Source organism: Camellia sinensis, chromosome 10 (assembly GCF_055761805.1).
Source record: "Camellia sinensis isolate YWXY chromosome 10, ASM5576180v1, whole genome shotgun sequence".
Lineage (NCBI taxonomy): Eukaryota > Viridiplantae > Streptophyta > Magnoliopsida > Ericales > Theaceae > Camellia > Camellia sinensis.
In genome coordinates this window covers 126,949,074-126,976,119 of record NC_138970.1, presented here as the reverse complement: position 1 = coordinate 126,976,119, position 27,046 = coordinate 126,949,074, and the positions used below count along the sequence as shown (strand labels likewise).

The window sequence follows — 27,046 nt, the reverse complement described above, 5'->3', positions numbered from 1 at the left end:
CATCAGTGACAAAACCCCATTCATTTAGATACAATGTATGCATGTTTTACAAATCAAAACAACCTTGTCCCTCGCTAATTAAATACATCGGTGCAGACAGTTAGCCATCTTTGCTTGTCATCCCCCACAAAGGAAAACAAAGAAAGTTTTGCAACTTGCGTAGGCCAACATACAAACTGACACACTTCACCTCTTCACCTTTCTATGGAAATGAAGTAATATTGAAGGAAACCTTCAAAAACTAGGATTAATTGAAGGCCCAAAATTGTTTCAGGTTTCGATTATGAAGTCTACCTCGTAATACAGATGATACGAGGATTAATTGAGCTTGTAATTTATTCTTCTTTGTATTACTATTTATATGCTCTTTACATATTGTTGATTTATACATGTATCTTCTTGGATTTAGCTCTCATAAAACGATAGTAATCACTTTGCTTGGTTAGAGTTTTTCAAAAGCAAGGGTTTGGGACTACCAATGATCTATCTACCTAAATATCTAAAATCAAGATTTATCCATTTAGAATTTTTTGAGGGGGTGATTGTGTGGTGATGAAGAATTCGTAGAATCCCTATATTAATGCTTAATTTGATGTTTCTTTTGCTTTGATGATATGGTCTGATCTAATCCTGATTTGTTTGATTTTATTATATTTGTGTTATTTGGAAATGTAGATGCCAATTCGATTGATTGCATTGTTAAATTTATTTTGATTCGCTTGTGTTATGAGAGTCGAAAATTGTAGCATTATGTTTCCTATTTTTTAAGCTTTTACCTTCTTCTTTTTCTTTTTCTTTTTCTTTTTTTTTTTCTCTTTCTTCTTTAGTTCTTTTGCACCATGGATAGGAGTTGGATGCAACTTCGTAATAGAAGGTCACCTCAGTACATTGATGGGGTGAGGGAATTTATCTTGTTTGCTCGTGATCATATGAAACCAGAGATAGATAAGATTTGGTGTCCATGTTATAGATGCAACAACCATATTCAAAAAACCATAGAGGAAGTTGAAATTCATTTGTATGCATATGGGGTGGTCACGAGTTACACTAGGTGGGTGTATCATGGGGAAGGTTTTGAGTTGAATGATAATGATGACTCACAAAATGAAAATGACGAATATCTTGACAATGTGACAGAGAAGTCAAATAGTCCCAATACCGAGGTGCGAGAAGTTATTCATGACATACGAAGTGGAACAACCACATTTGGTTATGTGGGAGAAGCATCTGGTAGTCGTAATCCTGACTTACCAAGTAGTTGTGGTGGAGAAACAAATAAATTTGCAAGATTAATGAGGGATGCGGAGCAAGATTTGTATCCGGATTGCCAACGATTCTCCAAACTATCATTCATGGTTAAATTGCTACATCTAAAGATATTTAATAGATGGAGCAACAAATCACTCACAATGTTGTTGGAATTGTTGAAGGAGGCACTTCCCATTGGTGAAACGCTTCCATGCTCTTACAATGAGGCTAAACAAATAATTCGAGATTTGGGCCTCGACTATCAAAAAATACATGTATGCAAGAACGATTGCGTACTTTTTTGGAAGGAGTATGAAAATGAAGATGAGTGTCCTACTTGTAAAGCGCCAAGATACAAGGTTCGTAAAGGTAAAGGTAAAGGTAAAAAGATCCCTCACAAGGTTCTGCGATACTTTCCTTTAAAACCACGGCTACAAAGGCTATTCATATCCAGGAAGACGGCTATTGATATGAAGTGGCACAAGGATAAACGTGTAGAGGAGGAAAATATGTTGCGTCATCCGGCTGATTCTGAAGCATGGAAAGACTTTGACAAAAAGCATGAGTCTTTCGCCAAAGATCCGCGTAACGTTAGGCTCGGACTAGCTAGCGATGGTTTTAACCCGTTTGGAAACATGAGTAACTCATATATCATATGGCCGGTTTTTCTTGTCCCATACAATTTACCACCATGGAAATGTATGAAGGATCCATTTTTTATGATGCCTTTGCTTATTCCTGGGCGTAGGGCTCCCGGGTTTGACTTTGATGTGTTTTTACGGCCATTGATAGATGAGTTAAAGGAGTTATGGGAGGTAGGGGTAGAAACATACGATGCATCAAATGGCCAAAGTTTTCAATTACGTGCCGCATTGTTATGGACCATCAACGATTTCCCTGCATATGGTAACTTATCCGGTTGGAGCACCAAAGGGAAATTGGCTTGCCCTTCATGTAATGAGGATGCATCTCACCAATACTTGCATCATTGGAAGAAAACTTGTTACACGGGACATCGTCGTTTTTTGCCGCATAATCATGTTTTACGAAAAAGCAAGGCATTCAATGGTGAGCTAGAGCATAGATCGGAACCCAAGTTGTAGTCTGGGGAGGAGGTTTTGGGACAATTGGAGCATCTTGACTCGACAGTATTTGGGAAGATAGATGAACGTGGGAAGAAGTGAAAACGTTCTCCTCAATATTTAAATTGGACAAGGAGAAGCATCTTCTTTGAGTTACCTTACTGGAAAACCCTCAAAGTTCGCCACAACCTCGATGTTATGCACATTGAAAAGAATGTATGCGATAGTGTGATGGGAACATTGATGAACGTTGATGGAAAAACCAAGGACTCATACAAGGCTCGTCTTGATCTAGTGGCTATGGGTATAAGGCCTGAATTACATCCAAGGCAAGTAGATGGAAAAACCTACCTACCCACTCCTTGCTTCATGCTCTCCCCAACTGAAAAAAGGAGTTTTTGTGAATTCTTGAGTACAATTAAGTTGCCAGATGGCTATGCATCAAACATATCACATTGTGTGAGCACTAGTGATTGTCGAATTACAGGGTTGAAAAGCCATGATTGCCATGTTATCTTGCAAAGATTGCTTCCTGTTGCCCTACGTGGATGTTTGAAAAAGGATGTGAGCAAGGCTTTAATTGAGCTTTGCTTGTTCTTTAAGGAGTTATCGGCAAAAACATTGAGAGTTGATGTCTTAGAACAACTTGAGAAAGATATTGTTTTAATTTTGTGCAAGCTTGAGAAGATATTTCCACCGTCTTTTTTCGATATTATGATCCATTTATGCGTACACTTATCACGTGAAGCAATCCTTGCTGGACCGGTGCAATACCGGTGGATGTATGCATTTGAGAGGTACATGCATATTCTTAAGGGCTATGTGCGTAACAAAGCCCGTCCAGAAGGCTCTATTGCTGAAGGTTACATTGATAATGAGGCTCTTACATTTTGCTCTATGTACTTCAACGAAGGTGAGACAAAATTTAATAGACCAGAGCGGAATTATGATGGGCCTATTAAAGCTACACAAGATGGAAATATTTCTGTATTTAAGCAAAAAGTACGTGGAATAGGAGCTGCAGTTAATGATGTGTTGAATTTAAAAGATTTGAAGAAAGCTCGATGGTATGTGTTGAATAATTGTGATGAAGTTCAACCGTATGTGAGGTAAGAAACCACCATATGATTATATTCACTGCAAAAATTTTCATTGTGAATTCTACTACTTTCACAACTATTTGTGTCAAATAATGTTGTGTAATAATTTATAGGCAATACATGGATGAACTTGAGAGACAAGGTTTGAGAAATGTTCAAGAGAGGCTGGAATCAGAGTTTCATACATGGTTTCTAAAATACGTAAGAGCTGTAAATTTTTAACCTTATTTGTGCATTTAAATAATGTAACTAAGTATATGCTAATACATTTCACATCATAAATGGAATTAGGTCACAAAGCAACAACTTGAAGGGACCATGGATGTTTCCAATCAACTTATGAACCTAGCCCGAGGTCCTGATAGTCGAGTGACACGATACAGTGGTTGCATTATCAATGGGACCAGATTTCACACTCAAGATCGTGACATGAACCGAAAAACTCAAAATAGTGGTGTGGTTGTTAAGGGTGACCATAAAGGAGAAGCTATTGATTTTTATGGAGTTGTTAGAGATATAGTCGAGTTGAAATATCTAGGGAGAAATCGGGTGTTCCTCTTTAAGTGTGATTGGTGGGATGTTGGCAATGAAAAAAATGGAATGAAATTTGATGATTATAAATATGTTAGTGTGAATGTTACAAGAACTTGGTACAAGGATGAACCGTTTGTGCTAGCATGCCAAGCTATACAAGTGTTTTATATGAAAGACATGAAATTTGGCAACAATTATCGAGTTGTACAAAGAATAATACCTCGGGCAATATATGACATTCTAGTGAAAAGGGATAAAGAGGAAGAGAAAGAGGAAGAGGAAGAAAAGGACAATGATGAACCATACCAAGAATTTGAATCATTTGGTCTTGGAAATGCAGTGCACATGGATGATCAACCCATAGAATTATGCAAAGAAGACATGGAAATGATATGTGTTGATATTGATGGCGAATTCCATGAGGAGAATCTTGAAGATGATGAAGTTAATGATGATATGATTGATTATGATAGTGATGATAGTCAATGAAATTTGCTGCTATTTAATTTTCTAAGGCTTTTGAAATTCTGTATATATTGTTTGATTTCGTTGGAAATGCCCCTTTTTTATACTTTCAGTTATATAGGTTGAGTGAAATTAATGTTGTTCTTTTTCTATGTGCTGAAGAGTTCTTGAATTGCCAATATGAATCTTATTTATTTTTTTCAAAAATACAAATCTATACAAATCTACTTGATGTTATTTACTGAATGTGCCATTTTACTAAGGATATTTTGCATCTTTGAATATTAGTTATGAAAAGGTCTCCTTGCAATTATGCTTAACTGCAAGTCTGGGACTAAGGAGTGAAGGTTTATATGCAGGTCAATATTAGTCCTTTTCTGGGTGTTAATTAAGCTTTTCTAATCACTTATGGATGTTTGCTTATGAAGATTGCCTAACAGGTCACATGTATCATATCTTGGTAATTTGTCCAGGCAGGGACCAAAACAAAGTTGTTTCAGTTACTTTTTGCAAATGCTTATGTTTTGGCAGATTTAAGTTGATCTTCTCATATGTCTTCTTAAAATGCATTTTTTCTTCGTTCCTTTTTCTGTATCTGTTTACCAAACATGATTTTGGAATTTGGATTAAATTTGTGTTTGGCAATTTCTGGGTTGCCCAACAAACCCATCCGACTATATATGGGCATGTCTAAAGTTGATTGTGGGTACAAAGGATGGACCTATGAAAAACCCTACTTCATATCCCTATGAGATAATGCCCTGTTTCTTCGATGATGATTAATTTGTGGATCATATCAAGAGATATCACCTAACATCTATGCCATACAAGACATTCTTAGGTTCTTATCTGCTGCTTACTTTGACTACTCTTTTTATGAATGCAGCTGCATCAGCCAGTAAAATTAATGGGAAGCAAGTAAAATTAACTTTTTCAAATGTTTAGGAATTAGTCTTCAACATGTTGACTAATAGTTGATCAAATTAAGTTTTTAATTAATTAAACTCACACTAGGGAAATAGTTTTGGACTAGGGTACATACATAAAGGAATTAAAGACCTAGTCAAGGATGAGTGAACCAGCCATAAATTCATCCAGAGACTAGAACCAATAGGAATAGGTTAAGATAGAAAAAAACAAAACGGGTATATAGCACTAATTTATATATTGCTCCGATGTCTTTTAGGCCACCTACCCTCACAAAGGAACAATAATGACCCAAAGAATTTGAAAATTTACAATTTATTTCTTTTAAAAAAAAAGAAAAAAAAAAGAAATTTATACGAAAACAATAAGTGTTTTTCATTTTTTTTTTGCCAAACCAAGTTCTAAAACTTTTAAAAAAAATTATGAGAACTCAACCAAAAACCACCTAAAAACCCAACTAAGGTTGAAGAGCTTGTCACCTAAAGGTCTGTGTTGCTCATGTTCTTACTAATATGAGCTTGTAACACCCGATAACATAAAAATGATTAATAGCATCACTCATATCAGTAGTAAACCTAGTAAAATATGACCAATTCTTTACAGCATTGTTATCATTATTATCATTATTCTATTCCCTCCCATTTGCTCTGGCTAGCTAAGAAAACAGATAGTAAAGTAGAACAAGCCTGTATTGGAGCTGGTTTTTTTTTTTCTACTAGAAAAGTTGCATTACTTTCAGAGAGTCATGTCTAGTTATGGAGGACAAAGGTCACTTGAGCAAACTCCAACGTGGGCTGTTGCTGTTGTGTGTGCCGTGTTTGTGATTATCTCTATCCTAATCGAACATGGAATTTCTGGTTACTTGTACTAAATCTAATGATGTATACTGTTTATTAATATATATGCATAAGTATATATGCAGTGTAGCAATATATGATGTATATACCCTCAACTTCTCAACAGGTATGTCCACAAGAGGCAGAGGACGAGCAGGGTATGTACCTAGACCCCATGCACCTACACCCCATGCATCCACTAAATCAGTTCGCTCATCCACTCAATCAACACCTGGACCCCATGCATCCATTAAATCAGTTCGATCATCTACACTGCACCCATTTACATCAGAATCGGTACATGAAGTTACGTCACAAGTTTCACACTCGGATACTTCTAGCACACATTGCAACACTGATGGTTTGTAAATATTTTAAGTTTATGTTTTGTTTTGGTTGGTGGTTCTCGTCTTTTCAATCTATATATTAACATGATACTTTTTCATTGTTTCTAGTAGGCACATCCAAGGGTAAGAGAGGACGTGGGAAGTCACGAAGCCTCAAATTGGCCAAGCTAAAAAATCAAGGGGTGCGATTGCCTATTCAGATTTGTAAGGTTAGTGGACGACCATATGGTGAAGCATCTGAAAAATTTACCAGTGAATTAGGGATTGTCACTAGGCAATTTGCCCCACAAAATGTGCCATCGTGGACTGATATTAGTGAAGAGGATAAAGAAACATTGGTTGCATACCTTCAGGTAAGTGGTACAATTGCTGAGATTTAGATTTCCTCTTTGCAAATTATTTTCTGGATAATTATTTTCCCAGTAAATTTCCTCTTCCCACATTATTTCATCAAGCATTTTGATAGCACTATTTGTACCATTTATTTGTTTCTGGCACAATAATTAACACGCACCATAAACAACTTTGAGGGAAGATTTTAATGTGCTTTAATTTTTTCTTGTTTGGTATGACAGGAAGGTTTTAAGTTTACCAATGAACCCTATGCTATCGAATCTATCCTCAATTTGATGCACGACCGGTATAAGAGCTATCGCCATGACCTACGACAACGCTTTAGAAGTTTCCCTACAATGGAATCTGCCCTTGCGGATCCACCCGAAAACATGGAAAAAGAGACGTGGAAGTTTTTGTGCGAAAAGTGGTCTGACAAGGACTATAAGGTAACGTTGTCAATCTTGTCTCATTTTTTGTCAAACATGATGGTTTAAATATGAAGTGCCCTAGGCTCCGTGTCATAATATGCTATGGTATGAACAGTAATTGTGTTCCTATTAGAAGTTAAATGCCGAGTTTGACGTAAAATACACATTAATTTGCAAAATGCTTGTGAATTTGTTGAATCTTTAAACAAGGAATTTCTGAAAGACTACTTTACGCATTAAGAAAAATATGCGTATTTTATTTTTGTGACTATATGATTTATTATGATTGGCATGCAAAAGTTTGATTGTTGATTTTTAACTTGTGAGAGAGAGAATTAGATTTTTGTATTTTTTTTATTCATAGCCTTAAATGGGAATATAGCGTAATAGAGCACTGGAGAAAATTGATCCTGTCTACCTGCATCTGTTTGATTTTATGCTTTCATTCCACATGATTGGTGGTGAGAAAGAGGAAGAAGAAGAAAAGGACAATGATGAACCATATCTAGATGATTTACTCATTATTATATCGTTGTCATATAATAGCCAAGTCTTTACTTTGTATTTTTTTTTATTCATTTTCACTTGAAATCGGGAGATAAGCATGATCATCTTAGACTTAAACGAGAATATGGCATAATAGAGCACTGGAGAAAATTGATCCATAAAACTGACCCATTTCTACAATTTACTAACCCATTTCAACCTGCTATCTCCAATTCTATATTTCTTGTAGATGAGAAATGTTTAATAATAAAAGAAACACTTTGTACTCTGACTTATGCATTTAATAATAGGTGAGATGTGGCAAGAATAAGTTGAATCGGGAGAAGTTGAAAGTCCTCCACACTGCTGGCTCAAAGGCCTTCAGAAAAGTGCAATATGATGAGGTATTAATTATAGAATCTATAATTTATGTTTTGTAATTGTAATTGAACAACGTAATCTATATTGAGGTTTAATGTGTGCTATAAATGGCACAGCGAGACCGTGCCACTGGAGAGGAACTTGGACTTGTTGAGTTGTACAAAAAGACGCATTTTAGTGAGAAAAAAGAGGCATGGGTGCATGCTGATGCTGAGATTAGACATGTAAGACATCAATCTTTATGTACTTTCATTCCTTATATCCTTAATAAAATGTGGATGGATACTTAATTTTATCTCAACTAATGAATATTGTAGTACAAGCTTGAAAAGCGGCAAGAGAAAGCTATTGAAGAAGGATCTTGCCCGATATCTGATGAGCAACTTTCTATTGAGGTATTTGGACAAAAAGTTGGCTACATACGCGGCTTAGGGCGTGGTCGAAAACCAAGTACAACATTATCTGGAAAACTTACCCGTGCCCAACTCGAGAGGGATAATGAGGCTGCTACAAGGGAGGCTGAAGAGCAACGAAGAATCAATGAGGAGCTGGTGGGAAGAATTCAAATCTTGGAGTCTGATCGCACGGAATACAATGCCAAAGTCGACTTCTTGATGCAGCAGATCAGTCGAAGAGTACCCTCTACTGATTCTTCTTCTTAGTAAGTCATCTTTTCAGAATGTTTGAGTAATTGATATTTGTTTCATTCAATAAATCTGATGAATCTTAGGATATTGATATGATTGGATTACATGTATATGCTAGTACAGGATATTGATATGATTGATATTTGTTTCAATCAAGGTATTACGTACTAATGAATTAGAGCATGGTATTTGTTTGTTATTGAATGCGATGAGCATTTTTTTTTTTTTTTTTTTGTGTAGTTGAATTTTAATTTGGAGATGAGTGGATGGTTTGGTGATATATATTTTATGTTTGGTTGTTGAGAAATCAAGAAAGGAATATAAGTTGATGTTCAAATTAGTATTTTTAGAATAATTGTTACAAAAAAAAAAAAAAAAAAAAAAAAAAAAAAAAAACAATTATCAAACTTTTAGAGACCAATTTTAGTTGTCTCAAAAAATATTTAATAAGCTTTTAGCCACTATTTTTATTTGTCCCAAAAATTAGAACTTTTAACCACCATTTCCCTTTGTCCTAAAAAACTAAAACTTTTACGGACCACTACCATTTGTTCCAAAAAATTAAAACTTTTAGCCACCAATTTGTGTTGTCGCAAACATTAAAACTTTTAGACACCAATTTGTGTTGTCGCAAAAATTAGTTTCTTTGTCTCCATAGCTACCACTGTTGCCTTGGACTCTAAATAGACTTTTAGAGACAAATTTTGGTTGTCTCAAAATCAAAACTTTTTGCAACCACCTATTTTTGTTTCTAAAAGTCTATTTATAGTGACAAATGCAAAATTTTGTCTCTAAAAGTCATTTTTTGACTTTTCCGGACGGACCATTTGGGACAAACTTCGCGACGGAGGAAATTGGTTGGCTAAAGTTTTTCCCAACAAATATTACACTTTTAGGGACAAAATAAATTTGTCCCTAAAAAGCTGATTTCTTGTAGTGAACCAATAGGGGCGGGTTTGGGTCGTGACAGACGTACCTAACCATATCTCATATGGAGAGGGGGAAAGTTTTAACCTGGTAAACATCTAATCCTAACACATTTCACGTGAAAAGACCAAAGGTGGTGTGACCAACAAGCGTACCTAACCGTATCTCATACAGAGAGGGGAAAGGTTTTAACTGGGTAAACATCTAATCCTAACACGTTTCACGTGAAAGGAGCTAAGGTAGTGTGACAAACAAGCGTACCTAACCGTATCTCATATGAAGAGGGAGAAGGTTTTAATCGGATAAACATATAATCCTAACATGTTTCACGTGAAAGAAACAAAGGTGGTGTAACCAACAGGCGTACTTAATCGTATCTCATATGGAGAGGGGGAAGGTTTTAACCGTGTAAACATCTAATCCCAACACGTTTCACGTGATAGGAGCAAAGGTGGTGTAACCAACAGGAGTACCTAACCATATCTCATACGAAGAAGGGGAAGGTTTTAACCAGGTAAACATCTACTCCTAACACGTTTTACGTGAAAGAAGCAAAAGTGGTGCGACCAACAGGCTTACCTAACCGTATCTCATACGGAGATAGGGAAGGTTTTAACCGGGTAAACATCTAATCCTAACACGTTTCACGTGAAATGGGCAAAGGTGGTGTGACCAACATTCATACCTAAATGTATCTCATACGAAGAGGGGGAAGGTTTTAACTGGAAAAACATATAATCCTAACATGTTTCACATGAAAGGAGCAAATGTGGTGTAACAAACCAGCGTACCTAACCGTATCTCATATGGAGAGGGGAAAGGTTTTAACCGTGTAAATATCTAATCCGAACACGTTTCACATAAAAAGAGCAAAGGTGGTGTAACCAACAAGCGTACCTAATCGTATCTCATACGGAGAAGGGGAAGATTTTAACCAGGTTTAAATGATGTACAAGGGCATCAATATGCACAACATAAGTATACATATACATCAATATACATGTACATACAAAGTATATACAAACAGATATATGCATACAAAGACATACATATATATACATGTCTCTCTTCCCTTTCCTATTTTTGTCTCTCTCTTTTCCTTCATCTTCTTCAAGCATCGTGTTTGGCATGCAATTTCAACAAATACGTCACCTAACCGACAGAGCTAAACCCTCGATTTTTTCAACGATTGCCTTGGCTTCTTCACCTTCCTTGTGTTCTTCTCCTTCCTCGTTCTCTACTTACACCAAGGCCTGTAAGAGTGGCAGAGCAAAAAAGTTACAAACTCTCTCTGCCACCACTCTGCAACGCCTTTCTTTTGTATCACTTTCCTCTAACATGGCCTTTTCCTGCGGTTCTCTCATTCTCTTTCCAGACCTCTCTTTCCAGACCTCAACGAGTCCACGTTAAAGATAACTGACTCTGACTCCCTTGAACCTCAACCGCGCGCCGTTCCAGCTTCTCCTGTTCTCAGCTTTCCAGCTGTAGACACCCTATTTTTGACCGCCCGCAAGGCTCGACCGCTTTGCCCGGTATACTCGATGATGAAAGTGGTGTTGTGCGTAGTTCGAGGTCTCAATGAAATGGGTATGTTTAAGCTTCAAAACAATACCAAACCTCCCATATTCCCACTGATTACATCCAAGAAATCCACTTTTACACATTGTGCCACCCTGTGCTGAGTCTGAAGCAGGAAAACAGGGGAACACATTGAGGCCCGGCCGTGCCTCATTGAGGGCCAGCTGTGGCTATTGAAGGTCGGCCGTACCTCGATGGCGATACGCACTGTTCTGGGCGTTGGCCTGCCAGCTGTCTGTTTTTGAAGATATTTATGATCTTTTGTGCTCAAATTCTATAAAAACGAAGTTGTATCTCTGTTTTGAGGGTTGAAGAATTTCTAAAAAGCCTCTACACCTTCTTGAGAGTTCCTTCTTCTTGTGCAAGCAACCCTTTGAACAAGCCTATCACCTTGAACCTATATTCATACATCATATACACCTTCACACCTTAGCCTAGAGACCTTGGTTGAGCCTTGAACACTATAATTCAAGGTTGAGAGTGTGTTGGGACTTAGTTTGATTCATAAGCAAAAGCTCACTTCTTTGAGAGGTATAATCTTGTCATCCTCTCTTTTACTTCTTGTTCTATATATTGCTATCTAGTTCTTGTAGTTTTGTGTTGTTTTGTTTTGATTCTCTTCCAAGTGTTTAAGCTTGGGTTTGGAGAGCTACCAAAAGGGTAAAGAGAGTTAACACTCTTCCTTACACCTTTACTTATAGCTCAAACCATTGCTTTTACACCATTTCCTTTGCTTTCTAAATTATTTTTCAGAGTTAAAAAGAGGCTAAAAATCATGCTTTAAGGTTTCAAAAGTGGAGGGGTTAGCCACCCCTCCTTGTTCTTACTTACTAGTTTTGTTTTCTCTCTTTATTGTTTAGCTTTTTTAGGCTCTTTTCATGTACTTTGAGCCACTGTTTTTCACCCATTAAGGGCTGTTTTAGGGCTATTTTAGGATTTTCCTAGGTTATTTAAATAGTTCATACTTTGATTAGTTTGATTGTTGTCTCATAAATTTGCATACATAGCTTGTTGAATATTGTTCTTAGCCTTTCTTTAACTAACTTCCATGTTTAAGAACTTCATTTTAATAAATCAACTTGCCATTCATTTCTTTCATTTGAGAGTTATTTCAATCGGTTGACGATTATCCAAAACATGAACTAGAGATCTATGCTTAATGGCTTAATCTCTACGAAGGTTTATTGTCAACAGCATAATCTCTTGTTCATGTTGAGAATCACCTCCCGTTTGACATGTTTCTCACTTAGTGGACGTAATCTATTAGTGGATGTAATAATCACCTTGGACTAAATGGGTTAAAGGATGAAAAAGACTAACGAATTTGGCTTAAAATGAATCAACCCACATAAAGAAAATGAGTTATATTGCTCGGGGTTCAACTGGACACTATACCGAATCTATTGTGTCAAGGGTTGTCCTACATTAATTCATGATGTTTCGACAAATCTTGAAGCGTTTCTACCTCTCTATTTGAGTTCACTCCATGATAGAAGGGAGGCGTGTTTGTTGTTCATTGCATTTATTGAACTTTGTCTAAATTGTACCCAAAATCATCAAGCAATCAACTTGCTCCTTGAAGGTTTTGGAAACAATTCTAACATTCTCTCGAGGCTTTCCCATGACAAAGAAGTGTGAGATCACAATGGGCAATCTGGATTAATTGTCCAACGGATTGCCCAACTCCTCTAATGATTAATTAATAATTTTTCTTGAATATGTTATTTTTTAATATTTTTATTTTTATTTTGAGTTGGAATATAATGCATATGATTGGTAGACTTATAGGTGCTAGCCTAATTGTGATGTAGATGACCTATAATAATACAATTACCGTACCATAATTTCCCTAATGAGATAATATAAATTTATAGTATTTCATTTCATTTATAAAAATTATTATTTTACATACAATAATTTTTTTGTCCACCGTATTCAAAAAAAAATTTAAAAAATGGATTTAGACTCCACGCAGGCCGGACAACAAGTCCAAGCCCAAAGGCCTAGCCTAGACCCTAAGACCCAGCGCCCCTTGAAATTTTCAGATTGGGCCAGCCGAATTTTCGGCTGCAGCCCAACTGTTCCTGGGCCGGATTTACACCCCTTCATGCAACATGGAGAAAATATCCACCACGTGGTGCCGTATTGTGATTATGACCCCCAAATCTACATCATTGTTCAAAGAATAAACCCAATTTAGGATTCAATAGAAGTGTATTGTGGTGTTTTGGGTGGTGTTCTTTTGGTCCCAAAAAAATTAAATTAAAATTAAAATATCAATGGTCTTAAAAAATAAATTTATGACGTCAACTCCACTAAAAAAGAGAGTTATCTCCGGGATAAGTTTTTAAAGAGAAAAAATGAGATGAATTTTTTAAGATGTTAACGTTTTTGTTTTCTTTGTTCGTTTATTTTTTTGAAAATAAAATCCTATTTATTATATTGTTTTCGTTTTAAAAAATATACAATTAATTTTAAAATTTTCAACATTTTTAAAAATACAAAAAAAATTATTTTCACTTATTTTTAATACTGATTATTAGTGCTAGATTTTCATTCTCGTTTTCCTTCTCTTAAAATTTTTCTTATCACTACCAGATCTGAGGAAGTGGTAGGAGTAATGACATGGTAGGATGGACGTTTTTGTTGAAAAATGGGTCAAAATTGTTAAAAAATTACTAGAAAAAAATGTCACCAAGGTCAAAGGTGGTTGTTAGCAATTGGAGACATCTGCCAAAGGTGGTCGTCGTTGGTGATCGTTTGCAAGGGTAGAGAGGAAGTCATGATAGTGTTGATAATAGAAATGAAGAAGGTAAGGAGGGAGCATTTTAAGGATATTGATGGGTGAAAAAAAGAGTATTATAAGTAAAAAAGTTTGATCAATAGAATCAACCCGTAGATATCCCTTTTATTATTTTATTTAGAGAAAGTGATATTGCATTTTATAGAGAAGGAGCAAAAAAAATTGATATTTTGAGAGAGAGAGAGAGAGAGAAAGAGAGAGAAGCCAAGTCATTGAGGTGGCTTCCAAATGAAAAATAGGAAAGCAGGAAGAGTCAAATAATGGTGGCAACTCACACAGCCAATTTGACTATGCTTGGTATTCCCCACACCCCCACCCACACCCAACTATCCTAAAGAAAAATATACAAATGAAAGAGTAGATTCAGCTTTATTAACTAAAGAGCACCCCCACAACCAACCTCCAACAACCCCTTCTTCATCTTCAAACAATTACGGATGGTAAGACTGGAAGTCCATCGAATTTGAAAAAACATTGCTAGCTATGCTCAATTACATCAGTTTGTTTATAAATTTTTTTTAGAGAAAATTAATGAAACATTACTCTCCAACATTGGGTAGTAAGAAAGGTCTAATATATTTTTTCTTAATAGTTAAAAGTCTCTCAATAATATTATTAAAGAAATTTCAACTTGTCACAGAGAAATTTTAGCTCGTCACAGATAAATTTTTCTGTAAAGAACTAAAATTTTTCTGTGAAAATGTTGAGAAACCCCAACTATTATGAAAATATTACATGTTTTTTATCTTATAAAATCTTAATATTAGAAATCTTAAATTAAAAACATTTTTTTATTATAATATTACCGAAATTGTTTTTTAAATTATGAGTACTCTTAATTTTTATTTTTATTATATTATACACATTCCCCAACCATTAAATTTTGACCCGCTTGCACATAATTCATGCTTATCCCATTCTAACCATCACTTACATTCTACCAAACAATTCATAAGAATAACTAGGCCAGTTTAAATAACTAAACAAGTGAATTAATTCAAATTGGTAATTATGTTTTTTTTTAAAAAAAAAAATTTAAGATCGTTTTGATTTACTAATAAATGAAGTCTCATTACTTGACAACTCCTTGATATTTTCTCATTCATAAATTTTGAATAAGAGCCGCTAAATGTCCTTACCTTTTTATTTTGAATCTGTCACTTCTTTAAACCCCCACTTACCTAATTGAATCTCTCTCACATCTTCTCTTTAAACCCCCACCTTAATACCAACTATATCCATGTTCTTTAGATCCCCAACTCTTCTTCTTCTGGCAACCCCTCTGCTCGTCGACAACTCTTCATCGTCGATGACATCCTTCGGCGCCCTCCACCCTCATTCCCGCTACCGCTCGCCCTTCCTTGAACCAAAAAAATAGCAAATATACATAACTTCTAACTTTTCTATTGAATTGCACAGAAGGAGATGATAATCATGATATAAGATTCAATTCAAAATTTTCAATGCCCAGTGGCAATAATCCATTATCAATCCTCACAATCAAACGTTTCAAATTTCAACATAACGCATAGCCACTTAAACAATGCCAAAATCAATAACCGACAGAGACACCGTCATCTCTCTCTCTCACACGACTCCTTTCATTATCAGAACTCATCACAGCACAACAAACCAAAAGCAATACATACAGAGTGAAGAGACGATAACGTACTATCCCCGCAACGACCACCACGCATAGCCACTTAAATAATGCACATCATTTCTTAATGTACACATTTATGCATTTAATTAAGTATTATTTGTCTTATTCCATACACCACAAATTTTAATTATAACCCTTAACTCAAATATTATACACACTTTCATCACAACAGGGATGTCATACATGGTGTTGGAGAATCGACTAATGCAGATCAGAATCATGCCATTGAGCAAAATCATCACAATCAAGTTTTGGAGACTACAGATGTTCAAAATAATGTGCCAAAAACTGATGCGGATCCGGATACACATTGTGCAAATGGCACCAAAGATGTAAGTTTGGTTTCAACTGAAATAACTTTTTGGCTTGTACTCTGGAGGTTAATTAAGTTACCCATCGTCTGTCTTGTACATATTTGAAAACATTCGGATATAGTTGCAGCACGTAAAAGTTTATAGTGTCTTGATTACTATCTAGTAATTTGTCCTCTAGCCTCTAGGAAACTTGCAACTGCTTTTCAATTATTTTATAATAATAAAGTTCCTTTGCACGTGCATTAGATGTAAATCAAATATTAGACTTGTATACAGAAAGTTGGCGGTTTTGTGGCAACAGCGGCAGAGGCGATGATGACGAGGAAGACGAGACTGACTGATTGTTGTTCACGACGAACCATTTAAGATCATCTTCCTCTCTGTTGTGGATTATAAAGAGTGGAAGAAAACAAGAAAATTTGTGAGTTTGTTTGTTGTTGATGGTAGAAAGAGAGATGGAGAGAGGAAAGAAGAGATAAGATTAGTTGACTAGGATTTTGATGTCCATTATGATCATTTTACTTTAAGATATAATTATTCATAAAATTTCATTAAGTGTGTGTACTGAGATAAGTAAATACATAAAAATAGAATTTTTCAAGGGTGCTAAGAAAAAAAATAGGCGCAAATAGCACTACTCTTTTGAATTGCCTATTGATTTTTTATAATCAATAAATAAGAGGGGGGAAAACAACGTAATAAATAAGATAATAAAGTGATCAACAACCATATGTCATTATATTGAACTAGATTATATTCCTATGATAACATTGGTGTTGAATATTCACTCTGAAAATTGCTTGTACTTTTAAAAAGTCATATAAATTACTAATATAATATCGTGTTAACTTATATATGTGCAACTTTAATAAAGTTACAGTATACTTCTTACATTTATCATTTTCCCAGTTAGACCATGTTTGTTTGAACGGACTGGATTAACATTCTCATGACTAATAATCCTACGACCCGTTAGATTATGTATCCTATCTTAACTAATAGTCAAGTTTAAAATAATTAATCCCTACTTCAATTGTTTAACCAAACATCGGATTAATAATTTTATTAGACTATTAATCCAATCCCAAACTCATATCCACCCAAACAAACATGACCTGACTGAAATATAGGTAGAAATTGCAAATTATATTGCCCTTCCTTTGATTTTGGTTCCTTCTATTTAAATTTGATGACAAACCTTGGACAGCAAAACTAGTTTCACAGGTAATAAACATTTTTTCTTGTACTTCAAAAGAGCTTCAACAAATTTACCCCTAAAACAAGTAGCAAAATAATAGAATCTACAATTTTAGAAGTTACTTAATTTTTAGATCAATCATATATTCGGTTTAGTTGATGCCCTTAAAGTTTAAACAAAACCATTTTCCCCCAATACCCCACCACTCCACTCCGGCTCAACTACAACAAAGCAGAGAGATTTGCTGACCAGCTTGGGCTCTATTACGAATAGGCTAAAATTATCACATTTATTTTCATTTAGTTATTTCTAACGAAATTTTTTTAGATGAAACATACAAACAAACAATTTTTTAAGGTGCCCTTGAATCTAAGAGAAACAAAAAAAATTCAAAATAACACCACTAAAATAAAATCTACTACTTTAGTTTTCATTTGTAGGTCTTCTAATTTTTTTAAAGCATCTTTCACATTTGAACCTAATAGTGTTCCAAAAAATTTGCAACTTCAATAAAGAACACAAAAAATACCAACAAAAAACTGCTAAAAAAAGCAATTTTCAAACACCACCCAAGTAAACTTGAAAACAGCAGAGTAATTTTGAGGTCACAATAAAAGACCCCAACCCTGATTTGGGTATTCTCTCAATGAGATCTCATTTGGATGAGATATTCCTGCTACTGAGACCAGTTCAAAAACCCTTTTCTAATTAAATAGGAAAACAAGCAAACAAAAATAAACTGCACAAAATAATGCGACTACCACTATTGAAATAATAAACCAGTTTAATGAATCTTCTTCTGAATTGAAATGAATTGACACACAACTATCACATTATACCATACAAATTTCATACACTTTCTTTGTAAATCCAACTAGACTCAAAAGACCTAAAGCAGGCAAACCATAATATGCTATAAATAGTTTGTCAATATTTTCAAAATGGTTTTGCAAATCCAACTAGACTCAAAAGACCTAAAGCAGGCAAACCAATCAGTTGATTATGAAGCCACAATTTAGGAAGTCTCAAAAGTAGGCTGAAAATTTCATGATACCCACAAATAATATATACTAAAAGCGCCATGCAAACCAGATTATTTTAGTAGTAGCTCACACACGGCAGAATCAAAAAAGAATTAAGATGCCACTTTACATCGTAGCCATATTGGTTAACCCCAGCATACCCAAAAAAAAATACTCTATAAATATAAAAACAATACCATGAAGAGAAGAAAAAAAAAATGAAGACAAGCTCGAAGGAAGCAATGCAATGACGCTTGAAGGAATCTCAAGTCAGCTTTTTAAGATCTTGGTCAAAGGCAATCAACGAAGTTCTTCGGGTAAAGACCAACTGGCATTGATCCTCTAAATTTGGAGAGCACTTATCGCAAGTGGGAGTAACACCATGTACTTAGACAAGGTCATCGGACCAAAAGATGCAATCAAGTGGTTTTAATAGAAAAAATATCTATATATATAAAACAAAACTTTATGGGACCTAAAGCTCAGTACACTACACAAACTCCATTCATTTCCAAGCCTTTTTTTATGCACTTGCTTGCAAAGAGATAGGAGAATATGAGAATAATTTGGAGATTTCATGACAGTAATTTCCTGTCCAATGAAGTTTTAATGACATAAAAATCCCTTCCTCCTTTCTCCTATCTTCTAGGCAAGCCGAAAATGTTAACACAGCAAGGGGGTTGAAAAATTATTTTGTTTTGAGAAAGCAAGACACTACGTTTTGAGAGTAAAACATGAACCATGCCCTTCATACCCCACCTCACTACCCACAAGTCAACACTTAAATTATTTTTTAAATACCCTTGTCCAGGAGTGAAGTTCCAATAAACTCAAATCCCTTTTTAGTATAAGGAGAACCAAGAACGCCTAATCCCCAACTTCTGTAGAACAGATTAAATACCTGCCAGAAGAACAGATTGAAGCAGCTCCTCAATCCTTACAAGTATCTAAAAGAAATGCCACTACAGTTTTGAGGGAGGCGCATCACTGCCGCAGAAATTCAATCACAGAGAAGCATGCATCTAGTAACGTAGCCAGCTGGGACCCACAATCATTCAAAATTGAAGATCCCAGAGCAGGGCAGGGCAGGGCAGCAAGGAACGAAGAAACCACAGAGAGTAGTAGGTGCACAAAACCAATGAAGCAGAACCAGGAAGACACCTCGACACAAAAACAAAAAAGCATAAACATTTTAGCAGAGTTCTTTCAATTTTTTATCTTTTATAAATTTATAGTAGCTACCTTAAGATCCATTGCCTACAAAAGAACAACTATGGTGCATAGGCAGAAGGAAAAGAAAATTAACAAACTTAATAATAAAAGTAAGAAAGAAACTTAACCAAATCCATGAGTCGAATCTGAGGGCGTCACCCCACTTAAACAAAGTCCAAGCATAGTAGTAAACACACACAATCATCTGAAAGCCCTCAATAAAGTGAAATTCCCAGTCTGCAATTTAGCTCCTGCTTCGGCGGCGATCCCTAAGACCATTTCTGCATTAAATTGAAGTTCAATGAATGATATTGATCATGCCAGTATATCTTTCTTAAGAGAGTAAAAAGATGTGAACAAGACACAATCATTTATCCTTGGGAGGCCAATACAGCAAGCTATGTGGTCTACAGTATCTACCTACCCATGTGTCTGTTGCAAACCATTCAAGCAACCCAACAGAGGGTGTAGTGTCGACTGTCATGCCAAATTAGAATGCTTGGATGCAGGCACAAGCATAAACTCTTTTCCGAGGGTGTGTGGAGGCTTAGAAGGGGAGGGAAGAGAGAGTACAGTTTGCAGAATCACATTGAGAGATGTAAAATATTAAGGTTCGGGATTAGTAAGATCAATTTTTCTGCATGCAACACATAGTTAAGGAAGAAAACCTGAACTTACACCCATCCAGCAACCAAACGGTGGGTGTAACTGTCAACCGTTAACTGTCAACCGTTGTACACCAAATGAATAAAGCTTTTTGGAAAACTTGGAATTTTGACAACCTCCTCACATTATTTGAACTTTGGGAACATTATGTGATATTATTTATGCAATAGTTTAAATCAATGGTGTAGCAGAAAATATTATAGATTGGAAGGAGGAAAACATTTCATACAGCAATAACTATACCAAAATGTTTCACGTGATAAACAACTGAGTTTCCACCATCATCGGGGAAAAAGGTTGATGTATGACACAAAGATTATTGTTATCTGAATTCATCCCAACACAAGTCATGCAAACTCCAATTTCAAAACATTTTATACTCAATTTAAGAAAAAACTCAAGGTAAAGGAACTTCACCCGTTGGCAGATGGCAACTCCTCACGTCCACGATATGGTGGTGGTGACCTGCTATAGCTGCGTCCACGAGGTGACAAACTGCGACGTCTAGGAGATCGCCCATGTGGACTGTAACTCCTGGTCCGATGTACCAAAGCAGTAAAAGAATAAGTACATCAGTTCCAATCAAGTTAAAAACTAATCTGCACATCTGTCAGATCACCGAGTCCAACACAGATGTATCACTCAGATACCAATACAGCCAAACCAAAGTAAATTAAAAAAATTGGGGGAAAAAAAATCAAATAAACTGAAAATTTATTGTTCAATGACCTCACCTACGTCCATAACTTGGGCTCCTGCGATACCTTTGGGGGCTGCGACTACGTCGTCTTCCAGAAGCCCCACGCATGCGGCATTCACGGGCAAAATGACCGGGCTCACCACACTCATAGCACTTCAAGTCAGAACCACCAGAGCGACCCCGACCCCCTCCACGACCGCCACCACCTCCACCTCCGCCTCCACCTCCACCTCTAGAGTTGTGAGACAGCTCAACTCTCCAGCCATTCTTACCTGTTGCATGAATGATATGCAACTACTTACAAAGAAATTTTGGAAACAAACATAAAAAAAACTAACTAAACCATGCCTTTTGAAGAGGGGAGAAAACATAGAAGCAAATGATTGTTAAATTTGAAAATTAAACAGAAGGAAAAAGGTAAATTTGTAACTTGGCTACAAATATGGAAGCGGTTTCTTAAACAAAATGGGAATTTTACAAATTGACTACTTAAATGAGTGAAAAATAAGGAGCCTAGGCAACTAAGAAGAGTATACATGTACACGATACAGGCACGCGCCAACACAACAATTTACAAAAAAATGCAAGACATGAAATGGACAAAAACGTAACATAGTGTAACATAGTCAATAGCACTACCATGAAATGTAACCACTTTATTAAGTGAATTGAAGAAACCAAAAAAATTTACGGCAAGGAATCCTATTAGAACATCTAAGCACCTCTCTCTCATTATTGAAAATGGACAATTTTTAATGACGAAGAAGAAAGATCTTTAAAAAGACTAGAAAAACAGGCAAAACTTTCTGATGATCATCTTAAGGAAAGGATGGCAAAGGAAGATGTAAGAAGATGACTTCCTGTTGGTCAAAAATGTCATGAAGAAATGCATATAAAATTGAAACTTCATAGACATTACTTCTCCTTTAAAAAGTGAAATGAACACCTCTCATAATACATACCATCCAGTTCACGAATTGCATCCGTCGCATCCCTACGATCGTCAAAGTCGATAAAAGCATAACCTGGTGGCCTTCTAGCTACCCAAACACTGCATGTAAAATATTCAAAAAAAACACCAAAGTTATAAGCCAATTCATCAATGTCTTCTCATCAGAAGTGTTGTTGAGAACCTAAGAAGCACGGACACTTCTAAGAAGGTGACGTATTCGTGTCGTATCCGTGTCGGACACCGATACTCTTTGGACACTCTCAGGACACGTGTCCGACACTCTTCAAAACGTGTCCTATTTTTTAAATTTTTTTAAAGACTTTGATACTCTTTGGACACTTGAAGGACATACGTGTCCATCGCTTAAATACAAGTGTCCAACGATTAGACATATGTGAAATTAATTATAAGTTTGAACAAAACAACTTAAGATACAATAATAAAACAAAAACTATATAAATTTATAAGAATTAGTATCATATTGTATTTTTTATTATCTTTTTAATGATATATTCATATATATAACATATAATATATATATAAAATTACATATTTCATGCGTGTCCCTCACGTGTTGTGTCCTACATTTTTTGAAAATTAACGTGTCAGCGTGTCCGGGTCGTACTCGTGTCGTGTCACGTGTCCGTGTCCATGCTTCTTAGTTGAGAACCCTCTGGTTTTGTTTTCAAAATTTACTTCTTGGAAAACACTAAAAATTAATTTGGTGAAAAAATAATGAAAATTCAATGCCTCTATTATTTTCATATTATTTTCTTTTTTGTACAAAAAATTGTTTTGTATAAATTCAAAGACATCTTTTGGTGGTTTATTTTCAACAAATTACTCTTAATATTTTTCAGAATACAGCTTCTGAAAATGAAACAAAACATTCTCTTGAACAAGAACTGACAGCAAGACATATTGGCTTGATCATCCTGGTAGTTAAACATGCCAATTCATATTCTTGGAAGTTACACCAAATTCTTAGAAGTTTTTGTATTCTTTCAACCATAATGGAGGTTTGATAATATTAAAAATTTGGCACTGAATTTGTTTGCTGAATATGAACATAAGATTTGAAGTTGAAAATTAAATTAAGCAGTAATTTGTCAATTCAAATATATTTTTAATGAAATCTTCAATTTCATTAACGAGTTGAAAAGACTAATCCATTTCAACATTTAAAACAGAATGTATTGAGTGAAAATAAACGAAGTTTGTTTGATAACCACAATTCGTATCACTTACAAATTCAAGCAACTGCTAGAATGTAGGCTAAAAGTTGAGAATGTTTGAAGTAGCGGGATTTTACACTTAAGGTTGATTGCATTTAAAATTGCTTATGCATAAGCATTGATGTTCACCGTTATGACTTCACCACAACTACTGCATTCCCACCACCGGCCCCGCCATCGCAACCGCCACCACTACCATCACGCCACCACAACTACAACACCTCCACTACCACTACCACTACCACTACCACCACCATTGTCATCGTTGGCACATTTACCACCACCACCTTGATTGTTGCTACCATTACAACCACCTCTCCACAAGCCGCCGCCGCCACGCCTCTACCTACAGCATAACCACAACCAATATCCATCCATCTCCACCACTATTGCCATTGGCACCACTGTTGCAGCCGCCTCCACCACCACAATTTAAGAATTGGAAGAGAAATTCAAAATTAATAATTTTCAAATTTCATCTTGTACATATTTTTTTTTTTATCAACAACAAAAACTTTATTAATAAAACTGAAAAAGGAGAAAAGAGGATGAGGCATCCTCTGAATACAAAACAGTGAGAAGACAGTAAGAAAAAGCTCCTAACCGACTAAAAACAATCAAAAGCTTACAAAGCACACACCGCTAACCAATCTCTAGCTAACAAAAAGAGTGGAAATCCTTTAAACAAAGAGTTCCCCGACGCCCAATAAATAATTAATAAAGAACTAAATTAAAATATAAAATAAATAATTAATAAAGAACTAATCTCAAATATAATTACGGTCTCGTTTGGCAACAACACTTTTTAGCCTAAAAGCTAACCACCTATACCAAAAAGTCAAAGATCCCCTTTTCTCTCTACTTTTTACACATCTTTTCGTAAAAATTCAAAAAATCATCCCAAACATATTAATTATTTTACATCATATTTTAGTCAAAAAATCAAAAAATTACTAAAAAAACATGTTCCCAAACGAGGCTTAAATTAGAATTAAATTGAGATGTTACGAATTACAATAAATAATTAAAGATTTAAGATTAGCTGTGATCTAAAGTATAATTAAATTAGAATTAGGTTAAAAAGTTAAAATTACAAAAAATAATTAAGAATTTTTGTTTAATTTAATTGAATTATTGTTAAGAATAATAATTCATGTTATTTATCAAAAAAAAAAAAGAATTATAACTTATGTGTATGAGGGAGAGGAAAGATAAAATAAAAAAAATAACAAAAAAAGGCATAGGACTTGAGAGTATTACAATCATTTCACAATTGTAATTAACGGAGTTAATGATTACAATTTAGTTCAAAACCACATGGGGATAAAATGAATTTTTCTCTACTCAGCGTTTAGTTTATCAACCACCACCTAACTAGTGACGATAAGCACCTGACAAGTTGTAAAACATTGTTACATGTCTAAAATATAACAAATACATGAAATTCTTAGCAAATAAGCAGGTTTAGAAGGGTTCAAGCAAGTCAAAACACGTTATGTATTAAAATAACTTTATCCAAACCCCCATAAACTAGTTTAAGCGGGTTGTGTTAATTTGGGTACGGGGTGGACAAATCAACCCGACCAACCCGTTTACTTTATTGAACTCATTTTGTAATAGATGAAAATTTTCCTCAAAGACATTCTTCAGTGGTAACCAAAGAAAAATGTCAAATAATTTTTAGATAATTATATACACGTATATAGTTATGTATTTCAAATAAAAATATTGAACCTTATGATCTGGGTCAACATCACATCACCCGTATTTATAGAAACTTGAATATTATGTTTTTGTGTGTTCATAAATAGATACTAGATGGTGTGCACACCAATGTGGGTGTGCTTGAACTTTGCAGTTACAAATTTGCAATTACAAAGGGCCCATGGGTGTGTATTTGAATTGGGTAGTCATGGAAGAAGGGTAGTTTAGGAATTAAAAAACTTGTGACAATTATACCAGCGCAAGTGTTTGCATTATAGATATATAGATATAGATGTGCACGAATGTGTGTGTGTATATATGCTAACAGAGAAAAATCCAGGATTAAAAAAGCAAGAGAGAGATTTTAAAGGTAAAACATTGTGTTTGAAGTTTTTATATAAATATTAAATATACTAAGATATTAGTGTCAACTTCATAATATTTTAACTTTGTAAAGCGCATTTTCTATTATTGCAAGATAATTATAAATAAAAAATACACAGATGATTGATTATGATTGAAAAAACAACACGCTGAAGCAGAATTGTATAGACTAACATTTAATCATTCACTATAAGGCCAACCGAATGATAAGTTAAAGGGAATACAGTAACTCAAAATTGTTTTACCTTCGTATAACTCCAAATGCACGAAACTCATCCTCAAGTTCTCGCTCAGTGACCCGTGGATCCAAATTTCCAACATACACACGAGACATCTTCTACTGTACCTTAAAACACACACTCAAAACAGTTTACACAAGGAAGAAAAGACACCGGGGGAAAAGGAGACCCAAATACCACAAAGAATAATTTCAAATGTTACCCATAAGCTAGCAAGCATGGTCAAAATTTCCACAATGCAAATAAACAAATATAAAGTGTATAAATGTGCATATATTTCACTTCATCAAGACATACGTGACACAAAAATTAGAGCTTTACACTAGCTTTGGCAAACTACCAAAAAACAGTTTTTTAGCAGATTTTGTTCCTAAAAACCAGCTAGAAAAGAAAGGTTTTTTTGGGTTTGTGCCTTAAAAAATAATTTTTCCAAACAAGATTTTAGTTGTGAGACCCAAATACCACAAAGAATAATTTCAAATGTTACCCATAAGCTAGCAAGCTCGGTCAAAATTTCCACAATGCAAATAAACAAATATAAAGTGCATATGTGTGCATATATTGCTCTTCAAGACATAAATGACACAAAGATTGCTTTATGATACCTTAGGCAAACTACCAAAAAACAGTTTTTTAACAGATTTTGTGCCTACAAAGCAACTAGAAAAGACAGATCTTTCGGGTTTGTGCGTTAAACAATAAAAAAAATTTCAAACAAGATTTTATTTGTAAATTGTAATTTGATAACATAGAATATTTTAGGCCAAAGAAAACACGACTAATCGTGACAATCGACAAAATTGAGCTAATATGTAATCATGAGAGCACAAAGTATAATTAAAATCAGAGCGACCGTAATGTGAAAATCAAATACATAGTACAAGAGACTAATCGCGTAATAAATTGGCAATGTCCATGCCCTAAGGAAGTAAAAACTCGAAACATACGAAACCAAAACAAAATACATGAAAAATATGTGATTCCGCTATGTTTGACCAGGATCTAGATATGAATTCCTAAAAAGGACAAATCTTGTAGCGTTTAAAATCTAAAAGAAACAATACAGAACATCTCACCACACAGAAGATAGAGAAACAAAAAAACAAAAACGAGCAACAGAGAGAGAGTTGAGGGGAGAAACCTGAAACCCTAGAGGTAAATCAAGAAAACCCTAATTCCTCTTTTTCGCCGTTTCTATGCTGTTTTGCTCGAGAGAGAAAAGAGCGCTGTCTGGAAAAGGCGAATGGGTAATTAGGGCAGTAGGGGCATTAGGGCTTGGCTATTTATAGGCGTTGGAAAATTACCATCAAGGGCCTGTAAAGTTGTAAAATTAAAAATTCGCCCAACATTGAGCCTGTAGTAGTCGACAAAGATCGGAGTGGGTCAGCCCAACATTACAAAGACTATACCCATCTTTCTAAGTCCCGGTGCAGCCTGAAATTAGGCCTAATTTAGCCTCCGTTTGAGAAGTGGGTTGGCTTTTAATTTTTTGATTATTTTAGCCTGGGCTATTTTAGCCTGATTTGGGAAGAATTTTTTGACTTTTTTAACTTTTTTTGTGAGAGAGGATTGTAATGATTATGGATTGGATTTGATGTTTTGTTTTTTATTACTAAAATAACCTATTTTATT

At 35.1% G+C, this 27,046-nt stretch overlaps 2 protein-coding genes and 1 long non-coding RNA gene across 5 annotated transcripts; 1 reads left to right on the top strand and 2 right to left on the bottom strand.

The window, feature by feature from the left end:
• The first annotated feature begins 6,186 nt into the window (after positions 1-6,186).
• Positions 6,187-9,016, top strand: LOC114292785 (uncharacterized). 2 transcript variants are annotated; one of them, XM_082892239.1, is made up of 6 exons: positions 6,187-6,553; positions 6,651-6,892; positions 7,115-7,321; positions 8,101-8,193; positions 8,287-8,394; positions 8,488-9,016. In XM_082892239.1, exons 1-6 carry the CDS (start codon positions 6,202-6,204, stop codon positions 8,830-8,832), a joined length of 1,347 nt encoding a protein of 448 aa, XP_082748365.1. In that variant the 5' UTR covers positions 6,187-6,201; the 3' UTR covers positions 8,833-9,016. The 2 variants fall into 2 exon arrangements, with proteins under 2 accessions (XP_082748365.1, XP_082748364.1); XM_082892238.1 differs by having other exon boundaries at positions 6,648-6,892.
• A 7,109-nt stretch (positions 9,017-16,125) lies between these two features.
• On the bottom strand, positions 16,126-19,356 carry LOC145801293 (uncharacterized). The gene is made up of 3 exons (XR_014342557.1): positions 19,224-19,356; positions 17,926-17,979; positions 16,126-16,482 (listed from the first exon to the last, which is right to left on the bottom strand). It is a non-coding gene; the product is annotated as an uncharacterized LOC145801293 (long non-coding RNA).
• Positions 19,357-19,523: 167 nt separating this feature from the next.
• Positions 19,524-26,789, bottom strand: LOC114261802 (serine/arginine-rich splicing factor RSZ22A). Of its 2 annotated transcripts, none has more exons than XM_028202117.2 (6): positions 26,556-26,789; positions 25,421-25,521; positions 21,863-21,951; positions 20,935-21,172; positions 20,618-20,734; positions 19,524-19,815 (listed from the first exon to the last, which is right to left on the bottom strand). In XM_028202117.2, the coding sequence occupies exons 2-6, from the start codon at positions 25,507-25,509 to the stop codon at positions 19,779-19,781; spliced, it is 570 nt and encodes a 189-aa protein (XP_028057918.1). In that variant the 5' UTR covers positions 25,510-25,521; positions 26,556-26,789; the 3' UTR covers positions 19,524-19,778. The 2 variants fall into 2 exon arrangements, with proteins under 2 accessions (XP_028057918.1, XP_028057919.1); XM_028202118.2 differs by having other exon boundaries at positions 25,421-25,515; positions 26,556-26,672.
• Positions 26,790-27,046: the final 257 nt, after the last annotated feature.